Source organism: Leucopleurus acutus (genome assembly GCF_964270905.1).
Source record: "Leucopleurus acutus genome assembly, chromosome: 1".
Taxonomy (NCBI): Eukaryota; Metazoa; Chordata; class Mammalia; order Artiodactyla; family Delphinidae; genus Leucopleurus; species Leucopleurus acutus.
Window position 1 is genome coordinate 45,552,983 of NC_139142.1, and position 16,421 is coordinate 45,569,403.

At 41.1% G+C, this 16,421-nt stretch overlaps 1 protein-coding gene across 1 annotated transcript in view; it reads left to right on the forward strand.

Moving 5' to 3' along the window:
- GCH1 (GTP cyclohydrolase 1) overlaps positions 1 to 14,170 on the forward strand; it is a 52,625-nt gene extending 38,455 nt beyond the window's left edge. The window contains exons 4-6 of the mRNA XM_082848469.1: positions 10,736 to 10,767; positions 11,821 to 11,905; positions 12,683 to 14,170. Coding sequence (XP_082704595.1) covers positions 10,736 to 10,767; positions 11,821 to 11,905; positions 12,683 to 12,809 — 244 coding nt within the window. The 3' untranslated portion in view covers positions 12,810 to 14,170. The remainder of the gene's footprint in view (positions 1 to 10,735; positions 10,768 to 11,820; positions 11,906 to 12,682) is intronic.
- The last annotated feature ends 2,251 nt before the right edge of the window (positions 14,171 to 16,421 follow it).

Genomic DNA, 16,421 nt, shown 5'->3' on the forward strand with positions numbered 1-16,421 from the left:
GTCTAACTGCACTGCTCTTTGAAGTGGGGACCTTAACCCTGCCTTCCACTTGGGTACCTCCACACATCTCTGCATCCTGTAGGGCCAGTTGGTTTATGTCTGGCTCCGTTGCTTCTACAGACCCAAGACCATGCCTTCCTTGGCTTTTTCAGCTTTTCCCGCCCCCCCTCAGCTCTATTCTGAGACAATACTAACTCTCTATTTCTCTTTCTGCTACAGTCTTTTTTCATTCTTTATCCTGTGGGTTCTGGCCTTTGCTACCATTTTTGAGTTTTAGGAAAGAGTGGTGATATATACAAGCATGGTCTCCTGGGTTTAACTAGAAGTCAAATTGAGGGTCAGTGTTCATATATCTCTGATAGGGACAATAAAATATTGGGGACTAGACCTAAATACCCTTTTGTGTAGTTTCCTTGTATAGAGTTAGCGAGTTGTGGGTGATGGGGAAATATTGGGAGGTGTATGTGTTAAAGGAGAGTTAAAATGAAGGAGTACGTAATGAAATGACATCAAGAGTCCCCCTCCTTCTAAAAATAAACCAAGCTAAGTTTGGATAACTTGACTGAGGTGAAAGTGACCATATCAAAATTGGAATAAACATACCTTTGTGACCAACTGACATCTGTGGCTCTGATATGTTCCTGCTTCTTCTCCACTTAGACAATCCTGAAATGGTGGTCCAGATCTTTTTCAATTCTGTGTTGGACTCTGTAAACACCGCCCCTGCAATCTGATGCCTGCTCTCCACAGCTGTTCATTTTACGTTGTTTTCACCTCTACTTTCTTACTCATTTCTTCTAGGGATTAAGGAGAAAATAGGTAGAAGAGAGAAATTTAACTTCCCTAGTTTCTGACTAGTTTCCCTAGTTTCATTCCTACTTGGCAATCTCACTACCAGACAGGACTACTTGGTAGCATGAAAGGATGTTCTTACATCATAAATATAATTGCTTCACTGCAATCAGGCTCTTAATACAAACGCAAACATGTTGGTGCCTTTCAGTGATCTGTACCCAATGGCAGTGCCAAGGAGTGGCTGAAAAATAGTATTGGTGGTGATGGGGTAATCAACCTTATTATAATTTCTATTAGCAACCTCCTCTCCAATAACTTACTCCCAAGCGATAAAGTTATATCAGCTGAATACAAGTGTCTTTATTATAATTGGTTATTCTTACTGTTTTATAATACATAGTCTAAGATCAGCAGGCTTGCTGTGCAAACACAGCTGTAGGCTCACTCCCCTGGTTCCCCCTCTTCCAGCAAGATGGCTAATCCTCCACCTTATATAGAAATCCTGGCGCTGCTCCTGCCTGTATCAGACTGCCCACGTGTGAAAGGTGTAGCATAGACAGTCTTCATATTATTAAAACTTGGCAGACCACACTCGGCCATGGTCTTAATGTAAGCAGTCTTCTCTAGAAGACCACACTATGTAGGCCGTGGGTAACACTTTATAGAAATGGATTCGAGAGTAATCTAGTGAGATCTTGGAAAAAGTGGTGACTTGGGGGTAGAAGGGAATAGCCTTTGGTTATTTCCTTTCCTAGTGAAAGGAAAAGCTCTCCAATAATTAAGCTTTTATGAACAAAGGAGTTAATTATTAGCATGGGGATTTGTCCTTACACTAATAGGATTAAAATGTAAGAAAAAAAAATGGAGCAGTAAACCAAAGAACTGAACTCAGATATTTTGTAAAAATTTTGAATGAAGCGTCTATTAAATGAAACAGGAGACCAAGATATTATCCAACTGCTTATTCCTTGTAAGAAGTTGGAATATTTAGGGAATGAAGAGGAAAATAAATAAGGCTAAATGTCTTAGCAAAACTTCACTGCTCATTTTAATCTTGTATGTGAAGTTTGTTATATGCTTGCCTTTAAACGAGTGACCTTTCAGTGCCAGGGAAGTCAAATATCAAACAGTAAAGCTTTAAGTAACAAGAAAATGCCAAAAGTGAGTTGATCTGGTTTAACTCTAGTAGAATTCTAGAGTAAATTTAGTTTGAATAGAAATTCCTTCTGTTGCTGAAAATCCATTGAACATGTATTCATTTTCTTGAATTAGAAAATTGAGTGAACACAATTAAATCTTGAATATAGACTTGTAGTGCCTCAGGTAGCCATGGTTCAACTGTTGGGCACCTGTGAAAGGACAATGTGCCAGTTATCATGGCTGCTAGAGGGAAGTAGGACAGAGCCACTGCCCTCAAGGAGAGTGGACAGTACTCGGCAGCAGGTGCCACAGACGTGCCTGGTTAGGAGGTCTGAGTTCAGAGAAGCCAAGATGGCTGTGGCCAGGCAGGACTGAGGAGACCCAGAGGTAGAGGGCTGAACAGAATTCTGAACAGAAGAGAAATTCCTGTACGTATAGTTAATGCCTAAACAAAGGCAAATCAGAGGGTAGGAGCAAGGCATCTCCCAGTGGATGGGGAGCAGGTTGATTGATACAAGAGATTTAGGCAGAGGTGACTGGGAGATAGTGAACAAGGGTAGATTAGATCACAAAGGGAACATTAGATTACAAAGGGAACATTTTCTTGTTTCTCTATGCTATAAAAGTAACATACCAGTTAAACTTAAATACAAGTGAGTGAGTAGAGGGAAAACTTTTCTTTCCTATTTCCATTCCCCACTAGAGATCTTTCACTATCCTTCTGGAAGATTTCAGTGCAAACACAAACATGTAGCCTTAAAACTACTAGCTAAACAAGGCAAAAGGGGATCATATCCTATATTCTATACTACTTTTTTTAAAAACTTAAAGTACCTTGAAATTCCTTGGACATCTTTTAGTCTAAAAAAGTTCCTTTTAATGGCTACATAGTATTTCTTTAATATAATTCATTTAACCAGTCTTTGATATAAGTATAGCCTACAGTTTGAGACTACTGTCAAAAATGGGAAAAAGAAGAACTTTGGTGAACACGTTCTTATCTATTTCCTTACTCTGAGTCTGTAACATTGGAGTCGGATTTGCTGGGTTAAGGTTAGCTAACTTTTTGATATTACCAAATTGCTCTCCAGAAAAGATCATACTGAACTATACTCTAATAATAGATTAAAGGTGTGTGTTTCTCTACCCTTTTGCCAACACTGGCAAACATTGAAGAGTGTGAAACCCAAACAGGTAAGTAAAAAATGGTACCTGTTGTTTTAATTTGCATTTAATCGGGTGAGGCTGATTTTTTTCAGGAACTTCCTGCTCTTAGTCTTTGCTAATTTTTCCATTGGGTTGTCTTTTTATTACTGATCTGTATGAGCTCTCTGAATATTAAAGCTACAAATAATTTGTCCAGGCTTGTCATTTGTCTGTTTTCTAGTAGTATTTTTCATGAAGTTTAAAACCTATGTAACCATAAACTCATGTATTTTGGGGTTATTTTTATGGCTTTATTTTTATATTTAGATCTTTGCTTCATCTGGAAATGTATTTTGGGGCAAGGAGTAAGGGGGAATCCATCCATTGCTGTTGTATGCTCACTGACCCCCTGTAACACCTCCACTTCCCTCACATCATCACCACGCTGCCTTCTTGCTATCCTCGCTGCCACTCTCTGGGCCTTCATGTTCCTCCTGGGTCATGTGTTAAACTCCTAACTCCTGTCCTCTCATCTCTTAGGATCCCTAAATCTGCTCTCATATGCTGCTAGGATGTTCTTTCGCAAGTGTGGATTTGACAAAAGCTATGGAGCTGCGAAGGGGCAGCATTAATAAAGTTCAGGCTTCTTACCTTAGCTGACAAGTCCCACTGTGATCTGGCTGTATTCTTGCTCTTCTTTCACTTTTTGCTCTAGCCACACTTGAGAATTTGCAGCCCAGTGTCAAGTCTAGCTTGTCAAGTTATATGAAGGCATCAGAAACACTTCGAAGGTTTGCAAGGGTTAAATTATACCATCCATGGGTTCTTCCTGCAAAAGTATCACCAGATTACTTTCCCAGTTGCCAGAGGAGGAAGAGGAGAGAAAGCATAATAATGCAAGAGAAAACAGAGGATCGAGCACAGATGTTATAAGACCAGTAAGTAGGCTATTTAAATAAGCTGTCCACTGGGTTAAATCTAGTATCCAACCATGTCCCCCTTTTAAAATAATAAAATGTTAATAAAAATCAAGGCAAAATTTATCAAAGGGGATAAAGTGAGTCCTCTTATTTTGAGAAGGTTGTATAATAAAAGTGGTCATGAATCTTCATCAAATGGGTTCAAAACAAAACATGAACTGGCTAAAATGCATAGACAAACTGACAAACCTGAAAGGAGTAGGAACACTAATTACCTCTCAGTCTATGAAGTGGACAAAAAAAGATATACACAGCAGAGTAATAGAATTTTGGCCAAAAGGTAAGCTTAAACTTAAAAAAATTGAAAAGGCTGTTGTGTAACAAGAAAACTAGAAATTCAAGATTAAAAACCCAACTATTTAGAAGTCAAAAATTTTTTAAATTCCTTAGACATGATAAAAAATCATGATGCTAACACTATATAAATTGTATACAGTATTTACTGCAAAGCCATTCTTTGGAACTAACACCAACCCTCCCCAAACTCTTCCAAAAGATTTAAGAGGAACCCTTCCAAACTCAGTTCAAGACATTATCCTGATACCAAACCAGACAAGGCCACTATAAGAAGAAAATTACAAGCCAATACCCCTGATTAATATAGATGCAAAAATCCACAATATATTAGCAAACTGAAATCAGTAATTCATTAAGAGGATCACACACTATGATCAAGTGGGATTTATTCCAGGGGTGCAAGGATGGTTCAACATTTGCAAACCAATCAATGTGATACACCATACTAACAAAATGAATGATAAAATCATCTCATTAGATGTAGAAAAGCATTTGACAAAATTCAATATCCATTCATGATAAAAACTCAGATTAGAAAGACAACCTACCTCATTGCCTGTGTAATAAAGGCTATATATGACAAGCCCACAGCTAACATCTTACTCAATGGTGACAAGCTTAAAGTATGAAAATCTATCATAAGTTGCTTATAAGTCTGAGAGAATAGTTCTATTTAGAAATGAGGGGTTATGTAACTAAGAATATGCTTTAAAAACTTTAAAAAACAGGTTAAAGAAAAAGATGGACAGGAATGAAGCAAGCATTAGAAAACCTGGATCAGCTAGTAACCATTAGAAAAAGTAAAATTAATGTTGGGAGAGCGGTGGAGGGGAAGGGGCTGGACCCAGTCAATTTACTAGGCATTCTTTCAAACTTCTAAGTAACCACTAGTTTTCATGTTGTGTAAGTAATTCAAGAGCATGGAAAAACCTGAAAAGCTATACAATTAATTAGATGAAGCTGTCTGTCCCTGATAACAAAGCCTGATAAAGCTGTTTATTATAGACTACCCTCAATTATGAGTAGTCATAAAAATCCTAAATATCAAAAAACCTACTTCAGTAGGCTCCAAGTACTGTTTTCATCATCCAAGGAGCTTTACTTCAAGAATACAAAAATAGGTTACATTAAAATTTGGGAACTACTGATTCCAAGAGTATGGTAAACTAGATTGTAATGATATCTTGGTGTAGCATACTAAGATATAATGTGTATTAACATTTCACACATTGGGGGAAATATGAAGCAGTTATTGTAAGAATCCACAGGAATTCCCCAGCACTGGGGCCAAAGTCAGGGTTTTGTCCTCCCTATTTTCCCCTAAATATTCTGGGGAGAGCAGGAAGAACCACCCCTAGGCACATAGTCACTTAGGTGTGGGGTCAGAATTCAGATTACCTGTGTGGTCCTCAAAAAACCCAAGGTAATTATTTAAGATGTCACTAAGCAGGTAGCCTTCTAGCACCTAGCAGAAACAAGTGCATGTTTGGATACTTTTATCCAGGCTTCAAAGAATTCCCACAAATGTTCCTAAGAGCATGTGTTCACTGAAAGTAAAAGAAAGTCACCATGAGCCAGATTCAGCTTAAAACAATTGGTCAAATAGGGCAGATTCCAGAGTTATCAGATACAGAATATACAAGTGTGTTAGAAAAATAAGAGTACTGAGGGGGCTTCCCTGGTGGCACAGTGGTTGAGAATCTGCCTGCTAGTGCAGGGGACACGGGTTCGAGCCCTGGTCTGGGAGGATCCCACATGCCACGGAGCAACTAGGCCTGTGAGCCACAACTACTGAGCCTGCGCGTCTGGAGCCTGTGCTCCGCAACAAGAGAGGCCGCGATAGTGAGAGGCCTGCGCACCGTGATGAAGAGTGGCCCCCGCTTGCCACAACTAGAGATAGCCTGGCATAGAAACGAAGACCCAACACAGCAAAAATCAATGTTAATAAACTCCTAAAAAAAAAAAAATACTGAAAGTTTGACAAAGGGGCAAGAAACTTTCAGAATTAACTAGGCAGATTGGAAAAGGAACCAAATATAACTTGTAGGAAAAAGAGATGAGGTAATGGAATCCGAAGTCCAGTACACTCACATCAAACAGATTTGGCACAGCTGAAAATGAGTTAACCCAAAGAAAAGTCTGAAGAAACTACATGGAATACAACACAGACAGGTGGGAAGTATGAATGAGAGTGTAAGACATGGAAGGATAAGAAGGTATAATATGCCGTTGATTGAAATTCCTGGGGGTAAGAGGCAATGGGGTAGGTGTACTATTAGAGAAGTTAACAGCTGAGACATTTCTAGAGCATATGCATCCTATCAGTCTTCAGATTCAGGAAGCCTAATGGATCCCAAATAGGAAAAATGAAATTAAACCCCCATCTAGACACAACATAGGCAAGAGTGCACATACTCAAATACCATAATAAAGGCAGCCACACAGAAAAGTGTTACCTACAAGGTAACAGCAACTAGACTGACTGTTGATTTGCCTGTGGCAGTATTGAAAGGCAGATAAATGTCGGTGTCAAACTAGAATTCTTTTCCCAATAATTACCTCTCAGCAAGTTGACAGATGAGGGCAAAATAAAGTTTTTTTTTTTTAATTCAGTGAAGCTATATGTTGGGCTGCACCTTACAGGCCTGCAAGCCCTGTAGTTGCCCAGCCTCAAAACTGAAGAAAGAACCTAGAAACATCAACAGTTTAGTGGACAGAGGGATCTTCCTAGTCCGAAGAAAGGTCCTGGAGCGACACCTCACCGTGCTCGGCAACAACCTTCTCTACTGGGGTAGAAGGCTACCACTTACAGGGGAAATTGATGTCAGGTTGGCTCATGAGTTACCAGGGAAACTAGCGGCTAGGGCAGGGGGCAAGCACAAAGGCGGTAACTGATGAAGCCCTATAACTAGGAGGATTGGATAGTCATGTGAGTGAAGCAGGGACTGATCAAGCAAGAGGACAGCCATCTTGAATGGCCTGACCATACCCTCTACCCTTACATACCCTGCACGACCCTTACAATCTTGGTCCACCCCTCTTGCGCAGTGTCCCTGGGGTCAGGTATGTCGCGGGGCACTGCAACCAGATACCACAAATGCAGTACAGACAGCAGCAGCTAAAGAGTAGCAAGAGAAAGCAGGGTGCTTAGCAGGTCCATTTACCATGGAAGCCCAGAGCAGGAGGACAACGGCATCTCACCGTAGACCCAGCAATCAGACTCATTTTGCGGCGAGCCCACTGTTGCCACCCAGCCCTGGAACAGATTCCCTCCCCTCAGGCAAGGGACAAAATATATAAGATGTTTAGCAGGCACAATACAGGGGAGGTCATGACCATTAAGCAAAACATAAGCAATAACAGCATCCTGAGATAACGCGGGTTTTGTCCTGGCCTGCAGGACCACATCGCCTGTCCACCCTCAGTCCCCACAGCCATGCCTAGTATTGGAGAGGTGGTGTAACAACCGACCACAGGGTTAATATAACGCCGCCTTTCTCCAGTAGGGGCCCAGATTGATTACCTCAGCAGTCTTCGGTGGGGCTGGGTAGGAGACAGGTGAAATCGCTAAGTCCCTTTCTAATCCTATTTCCCAATGGGGCGGCAAACCCAAACCACCTGGGACTTACTGTCAGTTCCAGGGCCATTTTATAATGTGTTCCCCTTGGGGTTAGATCCTATGATAAGGGCAAAAACAAGTTATTGTCCTTCTGTGGTCAACAGCTGAACTCAGATGGTGTTGACTAGTTACCTCTGGGTGAACATGACGTAGACACTGGGATCGCTGATCCTGGGATGTTCAGTTATAGTTTGTAGGGCTTGAGTTAGCCTCCTGGCCCATGCATTGAGAGAGCTGGTTTCCCATCTCAGTTGTTAAGTAGTCCATTCAGCCTTTCAATTAGCCGGCAGCAGTGAGGTTGTAGGGCAGGTGAAAATGCCAGCGTGTCATTTCTATCAGCCCATTCCTGAACTTCGTAGCTGGCAAAGTGGATTCCTTGGTCACTGTCGATGTCCACGAGGGTCCTGTATGTCACAAGCAGCTGTTCTAGACCCCGAATCATGGTTTTGTGCATTGCTCGACTCGGGTAGGCCTTTTGTAGCGTCTTCCACCTACTGTAATGCACTGTAGACTGCGCATGGCTGTTGTTCCATGACACTATATGGTTGCTCCGCCCCCTTCCACAGCTGGGACCAGAAGCCCATGGGTACTCGTATTAGTTGGCCGTTGCCACAGACCCCAACCAAATCCTCCCAGGTAACTGGCCACGTCCAATTCACAAGCCTGCCCCTGAGTTAGTATCCCTAAAGCCTGTGTCTGTAATTGTTTAGGGATGGTGAGTTGGGGTATGCTTATATATTCTAGATATTCCAGGTCCTTGAGTTTTGTCTGTGTTCACCAGCCAGCCCAGTGCAGTCAGGTGAGCTATGAGTGCGGGGCTGGTACTTTTTTTTTTTTTTTTTTTTTTTTTTGCGGTACGCGGGCGTCTCACTGTTGTGGCCTCTGCCGTTGTGGAGCACAGACTCCGGACGCGCAGGCTCAGCGGCCATGGCTCACGGGCCCAGCCGCTCCGCGGCATGTGGGATCTTCCCAGACCGGGGCACGAACCCGTGTCCCCTGCATCGGCAGGCAGACTCAACCACTGCGCCACCACGGAAGCCCGGGGCTGCTACTTTTAAATTGGAAAGAGACTCTGAGGATAACAGGCTATCATCATATAATGGAAGAAGAAGGCATCTCTCATGGCAGTCAGCTGCCACAGGGCCCCACATGGCTAGTGGACAGCCACCTCGCGATTCCCGCCCCCCACCCCCGCAACTTTCCGTTCCTCACCCGTATTTCCCGACATCTCTGCATTCACGGGAGTTTCCTCGGCTTCCTGGCTGGCTCAGCAATTATTGGGCTGCGCCTCGAAGGCCTGCAAGCCTTATGATTGATAGCCCAGCCTCAAGACTGAAGAGCGAGCCCCGAAACAGTGACAGAGAAATCAGCGGTTTAGTGGAGAAAAGGATCTTACTAGTCCAAAGCCAGGTCCTGGAGCAACACCTCACCGTGCGCGGCAACAACCTTCACTACCCGGGGGAGAAGGAGGCTACCATTTATAGGGGGAATTGACATCAGGTTGGTTCATCAGTTACCAGGGAAACCAGCGGCTGGGGCAGGGGGCAAGCATGGAGGCAGTTACTGATTAAGCCCTATAATGAAGAGGATTGAATAGTCATGTGAGTGAAGCAGGGACTCATCAAGCAGGAGATGTAGAGAGAGCAAGACAGCAGCCATCTTGAATGGCCTGCATACACTATGTGATTATCTTTAATGCTGAGAAGACAGAAATCCGACACCTATTCTTTACTTGAAAAAGAAAAACAAACTAGGAATAAGAAATGATAAACTCTGAGCATAGGGGCCCTGTTCGCCACATAATCATATACACAGTAGGCACTCAATAACGAATGACCCTCGTCCGGCACAGTTGCCAGCAACAGGCAGGCATCCGGGCTGGCAGTGAAATGTTAGAGGCATTCCTGTTAGGGTAGGCAGCCCCCCTGTGACTGACTTCATTGGCTGTCGCAGGTATAAAGAAGCAAGTCATCAATTCTGTCTGAGTGGCACAGTGGGGGAAAGGGCCATAACATACCTCATAGGTAAAGCTGATCCTTAAATTGAGTCCAAATTCATGACTAAAAGGCCAAATTTTAAAGAAAAGACCCTTCACGTGAATTGCAATCCTCAAATGTGTAATTCTGTAGCCATTTTACAGCCAGAGTAAAAGATGTTGAAAGGGGAAATTCATCACTTGACAGATTGTGTTATGAGCTAAGATCAGGGGCTTTTATTTGGAGGGGGTGGTTAATCCTACTGAGTGCTTATGTAGACCTATATTATAAAGAGATGTCTGAAGAGGTCTGTTTAGCTCTCATCTGATTATCCTAATAGGTTTAGTTGGTACATAGTTGATATTTGTCTGCTATTAATTAACAAATAGTCTTTATTTTTAACTTGAGCTTTAAGCTCTTATTAAACAATATGATTAATTAGAACACGTGAGATGTGACCTAAAATTGATGACATGGGAGCTTGAAAATTACTCACCTCTAATTGTTGTTTTTCCTAAGTGAATGTTACACTTAATTCTCTCTGTCTTTGGGGACTTACGGAAGTACCACTGTGTCATGGTTGGTGGTCTCCTTTAGACCCTCCCTCTTCTCATTTCCTTGTAGTTTTTGTATCTTTCTATCCTCCTCCTATAAGCATTTATCTCCTGCCCAGACCCTACAATTACTTCAATAAAGCAATTATTCTTTAGACTTATGGGGAAGCCTTGCCAATTTCACTTCAAACAATTTATAATTAACTAAAACAATTCTTTCTTTTCTAGGATTGTGGAAATCTATAGTAGAAGATTACAAGGTAAACGTTGAAACTACTTTATTTACAGAAAAACCTTTTTTATTAAGGAAAAAGTATTTTTTGTTCTTATTACAAGTGTAATATATATGGCTTATAAAAATCAAGGGAATTCCCTGGCGGTCCAGTGGTTAGGACTCGGTGCATTCGCTGCGGTGGCCAGGGTTCAATACCTGTTCAGGGAACTAAGATTCCCCCAAGCCGTGTGGTGTGACCAAAAAAAAAAAGAAAACTTTATAGGAATATAAAACAGCAAGTCTGCTGTGTTTCAAGCCTCCAGAACAAATCATTGTATTTGCACATTCCTTGGCATTTTATTGCATATACCAACATTTAAAAAATCAATCTACTTTTATTATAGTATTTGAAAATTGGTGTCACCTTCTTTTCCCCCTACTTTTTCACTTACCAAATCTTAAACATTTTTTCACATACATGTAACCATCTCATTCATTTTGCTGGCTCTTCAGCATCCCATTGCACAGCTGCGCTGGGGCTTGATTTAACGAGTTCCTGCTCTGATACTTGGGGATTTTGTCGGTTTTCAAATAGAGGCAGTGCTGAACACTTAATGTTTTCAAAGATGTTGTTTATTCAGCCCAGGAACTACGTTATTTAGGTTAAATCGTTGATTTTCAACATTGCTCTAAGTACAATTCAATAATTGGGCTGTAGCTCCTTTGCTAACCCTGCTTCAAGCTATTTATTCATTTACTTTACTCTGCCTCCACGGGGGTGCTTGTTATCAATATCTGGTCAGTCTTTCTGCACACCTAAAGAGACAGTCATTCTGATCTGTTCCCTCCAGTGGTGCTGGTGGGCACTGGGGGTTCCTTAGTTCCCCTTGGCACCTGTACTGCAGGTGAGGGGACTGAACAGGGGCATCCTGTGGCCCAGACAGCAGAGCAAGCAAACTGGTAAAAGGTGGTGCGTCTTGGCTCTTAAACCTCACCGAAGTCTTGCTTTTTAAGATTTCAAATATTCTAGAGACAACAAAAGCTTCCAGGTCTTTGTTCGTGTCAGACTCTTAAACTGAGCTCCTTGTCACATCCACAGTTCAAGAGCGCCTTACGAAACAAATTGCTGTAGCAATCACAGAGGCCTTGCGACCTGCTGGAGTGGGGGTAGTGGTTGAAGCGACGTAAGTCCGTGTTTGCCTTTAATAATGTCCCAGTGGTGTTTTGGGCTGGAGGTGTAGAGAGTCATAGACTTAGGTGTAGTGAATTTGCACAACAGTGCAAATGAGTCTTCTCTTGATTTCTTCTTTAGCTCTTTGTTGCTAAGAGCAGAGTTTTCCCAATATTTTGCGACACATTTGAAAAATAAAGAGTTGTACTTAAGAATAGGTACAAAGGGCAACTGAAGACACTTCTTTAAGTTAGAATGAATTATGAGAATTGCGAACATCTTGTGGGCAGTTTTCACCCATTCTTTTGTCATGGCGTGAACTGTGCACTGTGGGTGCCGTCCAGCTTCACCCACTGTGGTCACTATTCTCTGGATTCTGCCTGGTGAGACCACCGTGCCTCAGTATTTCTCGGAACACCTAAGCTAGCTTAGTGCTGTCTCGGTCCTGAAGATGGATCAAGTGAGAATCCTGAATTTCTTTTTATCTAGAAGTTGTGTATCTCTGTAGACACTTTGTATTAGTTTCACCCAGGAAGAAAATCCTATTTTTCCCCCTCCGACTGGATGCCTTAAGGACTCAACCACTGATAAGAATAAGAGCTGTAAGGCTTAGGAACTTAAAAAAAAAAAAAAGTTTTAGACCAAATTTGTCTAAGAAGCGACATTTTGATATACTTGGTAACTGTGAACTCAGTTGAATCAGATTTAATCTTTCGGGCTGCTTTTATTTTAAAAACCAAACCAGCAACTGTCTACTCCTTGAAGCCACATTTGTTGCCTTGTTTTGTAGACACATGTGTATGGTAATGCGAGGGGTACAGAAAATGAACAGCAGAACCGTGACCAGCACGATGCTGGGGGTGTTCCGCGAGGACCCGAAGACCCGGGAAGAGTTTCTGACTCTCATTAAGAGCTGAACCTCAGCATGTGCCACATGGTTTACAGATTGTGCAGCTAGTAGCATCATTTGGTCTTAATTGTTTGTACATTCCATTTCCAGTTGTTGCTTATCCCTTGTCACTAATTGTATTTAATAATTATTTAAAGCAAGTCAAATAAAGATAATTAATAAAGGGGTAATTAATCTACTTTCTTCTTGCCACCTTTTAGTGGCAACATTCAAGCAAACTGCCAATAGTGTAAGTTACTTGCATAAAACCACTGCCTTTCAGGTAACCTGAGGGTGCTGGGAAGGGAGAAGAATTCATGTGTTTTGTTCAGAGTATGGTAATTTGATTCAGAAGCACAGGTGTGTTGGGAATGGGAGAAAACTATGACCAATATATTTATTTTATCCTCCCCAAACAAAAATGGCATAGTGCTTAAAATAATTTATGTACACTGTGCAGCATTGCTCTGCAAATTCAAAGTCCAACAGCTCCATTTTAATCATGTTTATTTAACTGCCAGTGATACTTTATTTTTTATATATTTATTTTTTAACTATCCAGTTGTAACATACGTCACCAAGGGAAGGTGGTGGAATATCTATGTTTTTTAATTTCACTGTGAGTTAAAAAAGCAATTTCTACCTTCTATTCTTTTTAAAATTCAAGTACAGGGAATTAGTTCCTGGAGTTGTTTACGAGTGTATTCTCATGTCAATATACAGGAATTTAGACATTTAACTCTCTGTGCCTTGATGAGAATATCACACCATTTAGAGTGTAGATACCTTTGCCTTTTTTTAAAAAAGCCATTATTTTATAAGACTTAGTACTGACCTTGCAAATAACTAGCTCTCACAGTTCTACCTTTACACGTTTCTTGGGAGCTTACTTTGTGAGTTCCTTGTAGATGCCTCAAAACTTTTTTTTTTTAACTTATCAAATATTTTTCTAAGTATTTACAGAAACTTTTGAAAGTGTCCATCATTTTCAGGTCTGCAGAACCATAGCTTCCGTGAATGTGAGAGAATGCAGAATTGCACTGTGGACTGCTTTGAACTATGTCCCATGTCTAATGAAAGCTGTATTGTTGGTGTCTGTAAAAATGCACCGTAATTCTCTGGAGTGATTGGAAGCTACTGGAAGCCAGTGTTCTGGTTTCCCTTGTGGTCCACGTGGATCTTGTCTTCTGTGTAACTGTTCAAGTGGGATAGGTCTTTTAGTCCAGGAAGCTGCTGCCTTATTAATGATTATCTTAAAATTTCCTCCACTGGGGCAGTGTGGGCCAAATTAAAACAAACAAATTAAAAAAAACCCAACTCTCTGCAAAAACAAACACAGTTATTCCATGGAGAAGTCTCTTATTTGGTTGACACTGTGCTCTTCAAATTTATTGTGTTACCAACAAGGATTAACTACAATGCTTGCTGTAACTCTGGTAGTCCTGTCTCTGCCACTCTGATGCCATTTGGCTTATGCTAGGGCCAGATGGCAGGTTTTTTGTTTGTTTGTTTTTTTAATTTTAAATCTTCCCTACTTCTAGTTCCTATATATATATATATTTTTCACTTGGAGTTTCTAAAGTAGAGTGGTGGTTGATTCTGAGTTCCTTTTAAAATCTAACCTGATATAAACATTATCCTGCTTAACATTTAGAGATAGAATTAAACATTCAGCTCACGTTTGGTATTTTAAAGTTTTTACACCTGTGACTTGGAGGACCAAAGAAACTGTTAGCTGTTAATTCATCTTTCTGAGATCAATTGTATTCCTTTTTAATGACTGTTTATTCTAACATTCCTTAGAAGTGTTCTCATAAAGGTCTACAGTATCCACAGTATTGGTCTAGAGTATTGATAAATGCAAAGTAATTACCTTGTCTGTTTTACTCTGGTCTGTAGTACTTCAAAATTACTTTTTCATATCCGTGGGCTTGAACTCATTTGGGGGATTTTTAAGAATTCGATGCATTTAAATACACTGTTCAGTTTAATTGTTCAAATTGTATGTATATTGTTCCTGAAGTTGGTTTTATTCAAATTATTAAAGTGTTATGACTGTTCTTGTGAAAGTAGTTTCTCTTTGAACCACTGCTATAGATAAATCAATAAATTCAATTATTTTTACTGCATTCTGTTTTAGCAAAGATACCCTTCGTAAGGGCTTCTCTCAGCCATCTAGCTATTAGAATATAAATCCCAGACATAAATTTACCCCAGGCTCTCTGTTTCCCTTTGGTATTCAGTTTGGGTATTACTGTCCTCACCCTATTGCAGTAATGGGAAGGACAGATCTGGGTTAAGAGTAAGGAATCTGAATGGCCCACATGTCCTTGTTCTAAGCCTAACTTTGCATAACTGCAGCTCCTGAGAACTCCACTGCTTTCTGTGTGGAGCAGCTGAGGAGGGAAGAGCAGGCTGGGGCAGGGAGCTGGGCAATGCAGGGAGTGGAAGAGTTTCCCTCCCTTTTATAGGGAAGAGCCTGCCTGGGCAAAACTTCCAAGTAGGAGCAAAGGTTTTGCTGCCTCTTTTCTGTCCATGCCTGATGACCACATCATTCCCTCTATTGGGTGGACTTCCCATTCCCTGCTCCACCTAGGCAGAGGCCCCAGCCGTCACTGATTGTCAGCCTGTCCGGGTGCTGGGGCCAATGGAGTAGCCTGCTGCTCTTTGAAGGACCCTGTAGCCTGTAGGTAGTGAACCTAATCACCTAAACTAGGAATGCAAGAAACATTCCTTTTTTTTTTTTTTTTTTGCCCCACCACGCAGCTTGTGGGATCTTAGTTCCTCAACCAGGGATCGAACCCATGCTTTCAGCAGTGAAAGTGCAGAGTCCTAGCCACTGGACCACCAGGGAATTCCTAAAACATTCCTGAAACCACAACTCACACGTGTCAATAAAACAATGAGCTGCTCAATAAGCCCAAGTTGCTGCTCCTGAGTTTTTTCACTAAAGATTGAATTGGCTGAAAGAAGAACAGAGCTGGAGAAATCACACTCCCTGACTTTGGACTATACTACAAAGCTACAGTAATCAAAACAGTATGTTACTGGCACAAAAACAGAACTAGATCAGTGGAACAGAATAGAGAGCCCAGAAATAAACCCATGCACTTATGTTCAATTAATTTATGACAAAAGAGGCAAGAATATACAGTAGAGAAAAGACAATCTGTTCAATAAGTGGTGCTGGGAAAACTGGACAGCTACATGTAAAAGAATGAAATTAGACCATCTGTAACACCATACACAAAAATAAACTCAAAATGGATTAAAGACCTAAATGTAAGACTGGATACTATAAAACTCCTAGAGGAAAACATAGGCAGAACACTCTTTGACATAAATCGCAGCATATTTTTTTTGGATCTGTCTCCTAGAGTAATAGAAGTAAAAGCAAAGATGAACAAATGGGACCTAATTAACTTAAAAGCTTTTGCACGGCAAAGGAAACTATAAACAACATGAAAAGACAACCTATGGAATGGGAGAAAATATTTGCAAACCATGCAACTGAAAAGGGATTAATTTCTAAAATATACAAGCAGCTCATACAGCTCAATATCAAAAAAATAAAAATAAAAAACTGGGCAGAAGACCTAAATAGACATTTTTCCAAAAGACATACAGATGGCCAACAGAC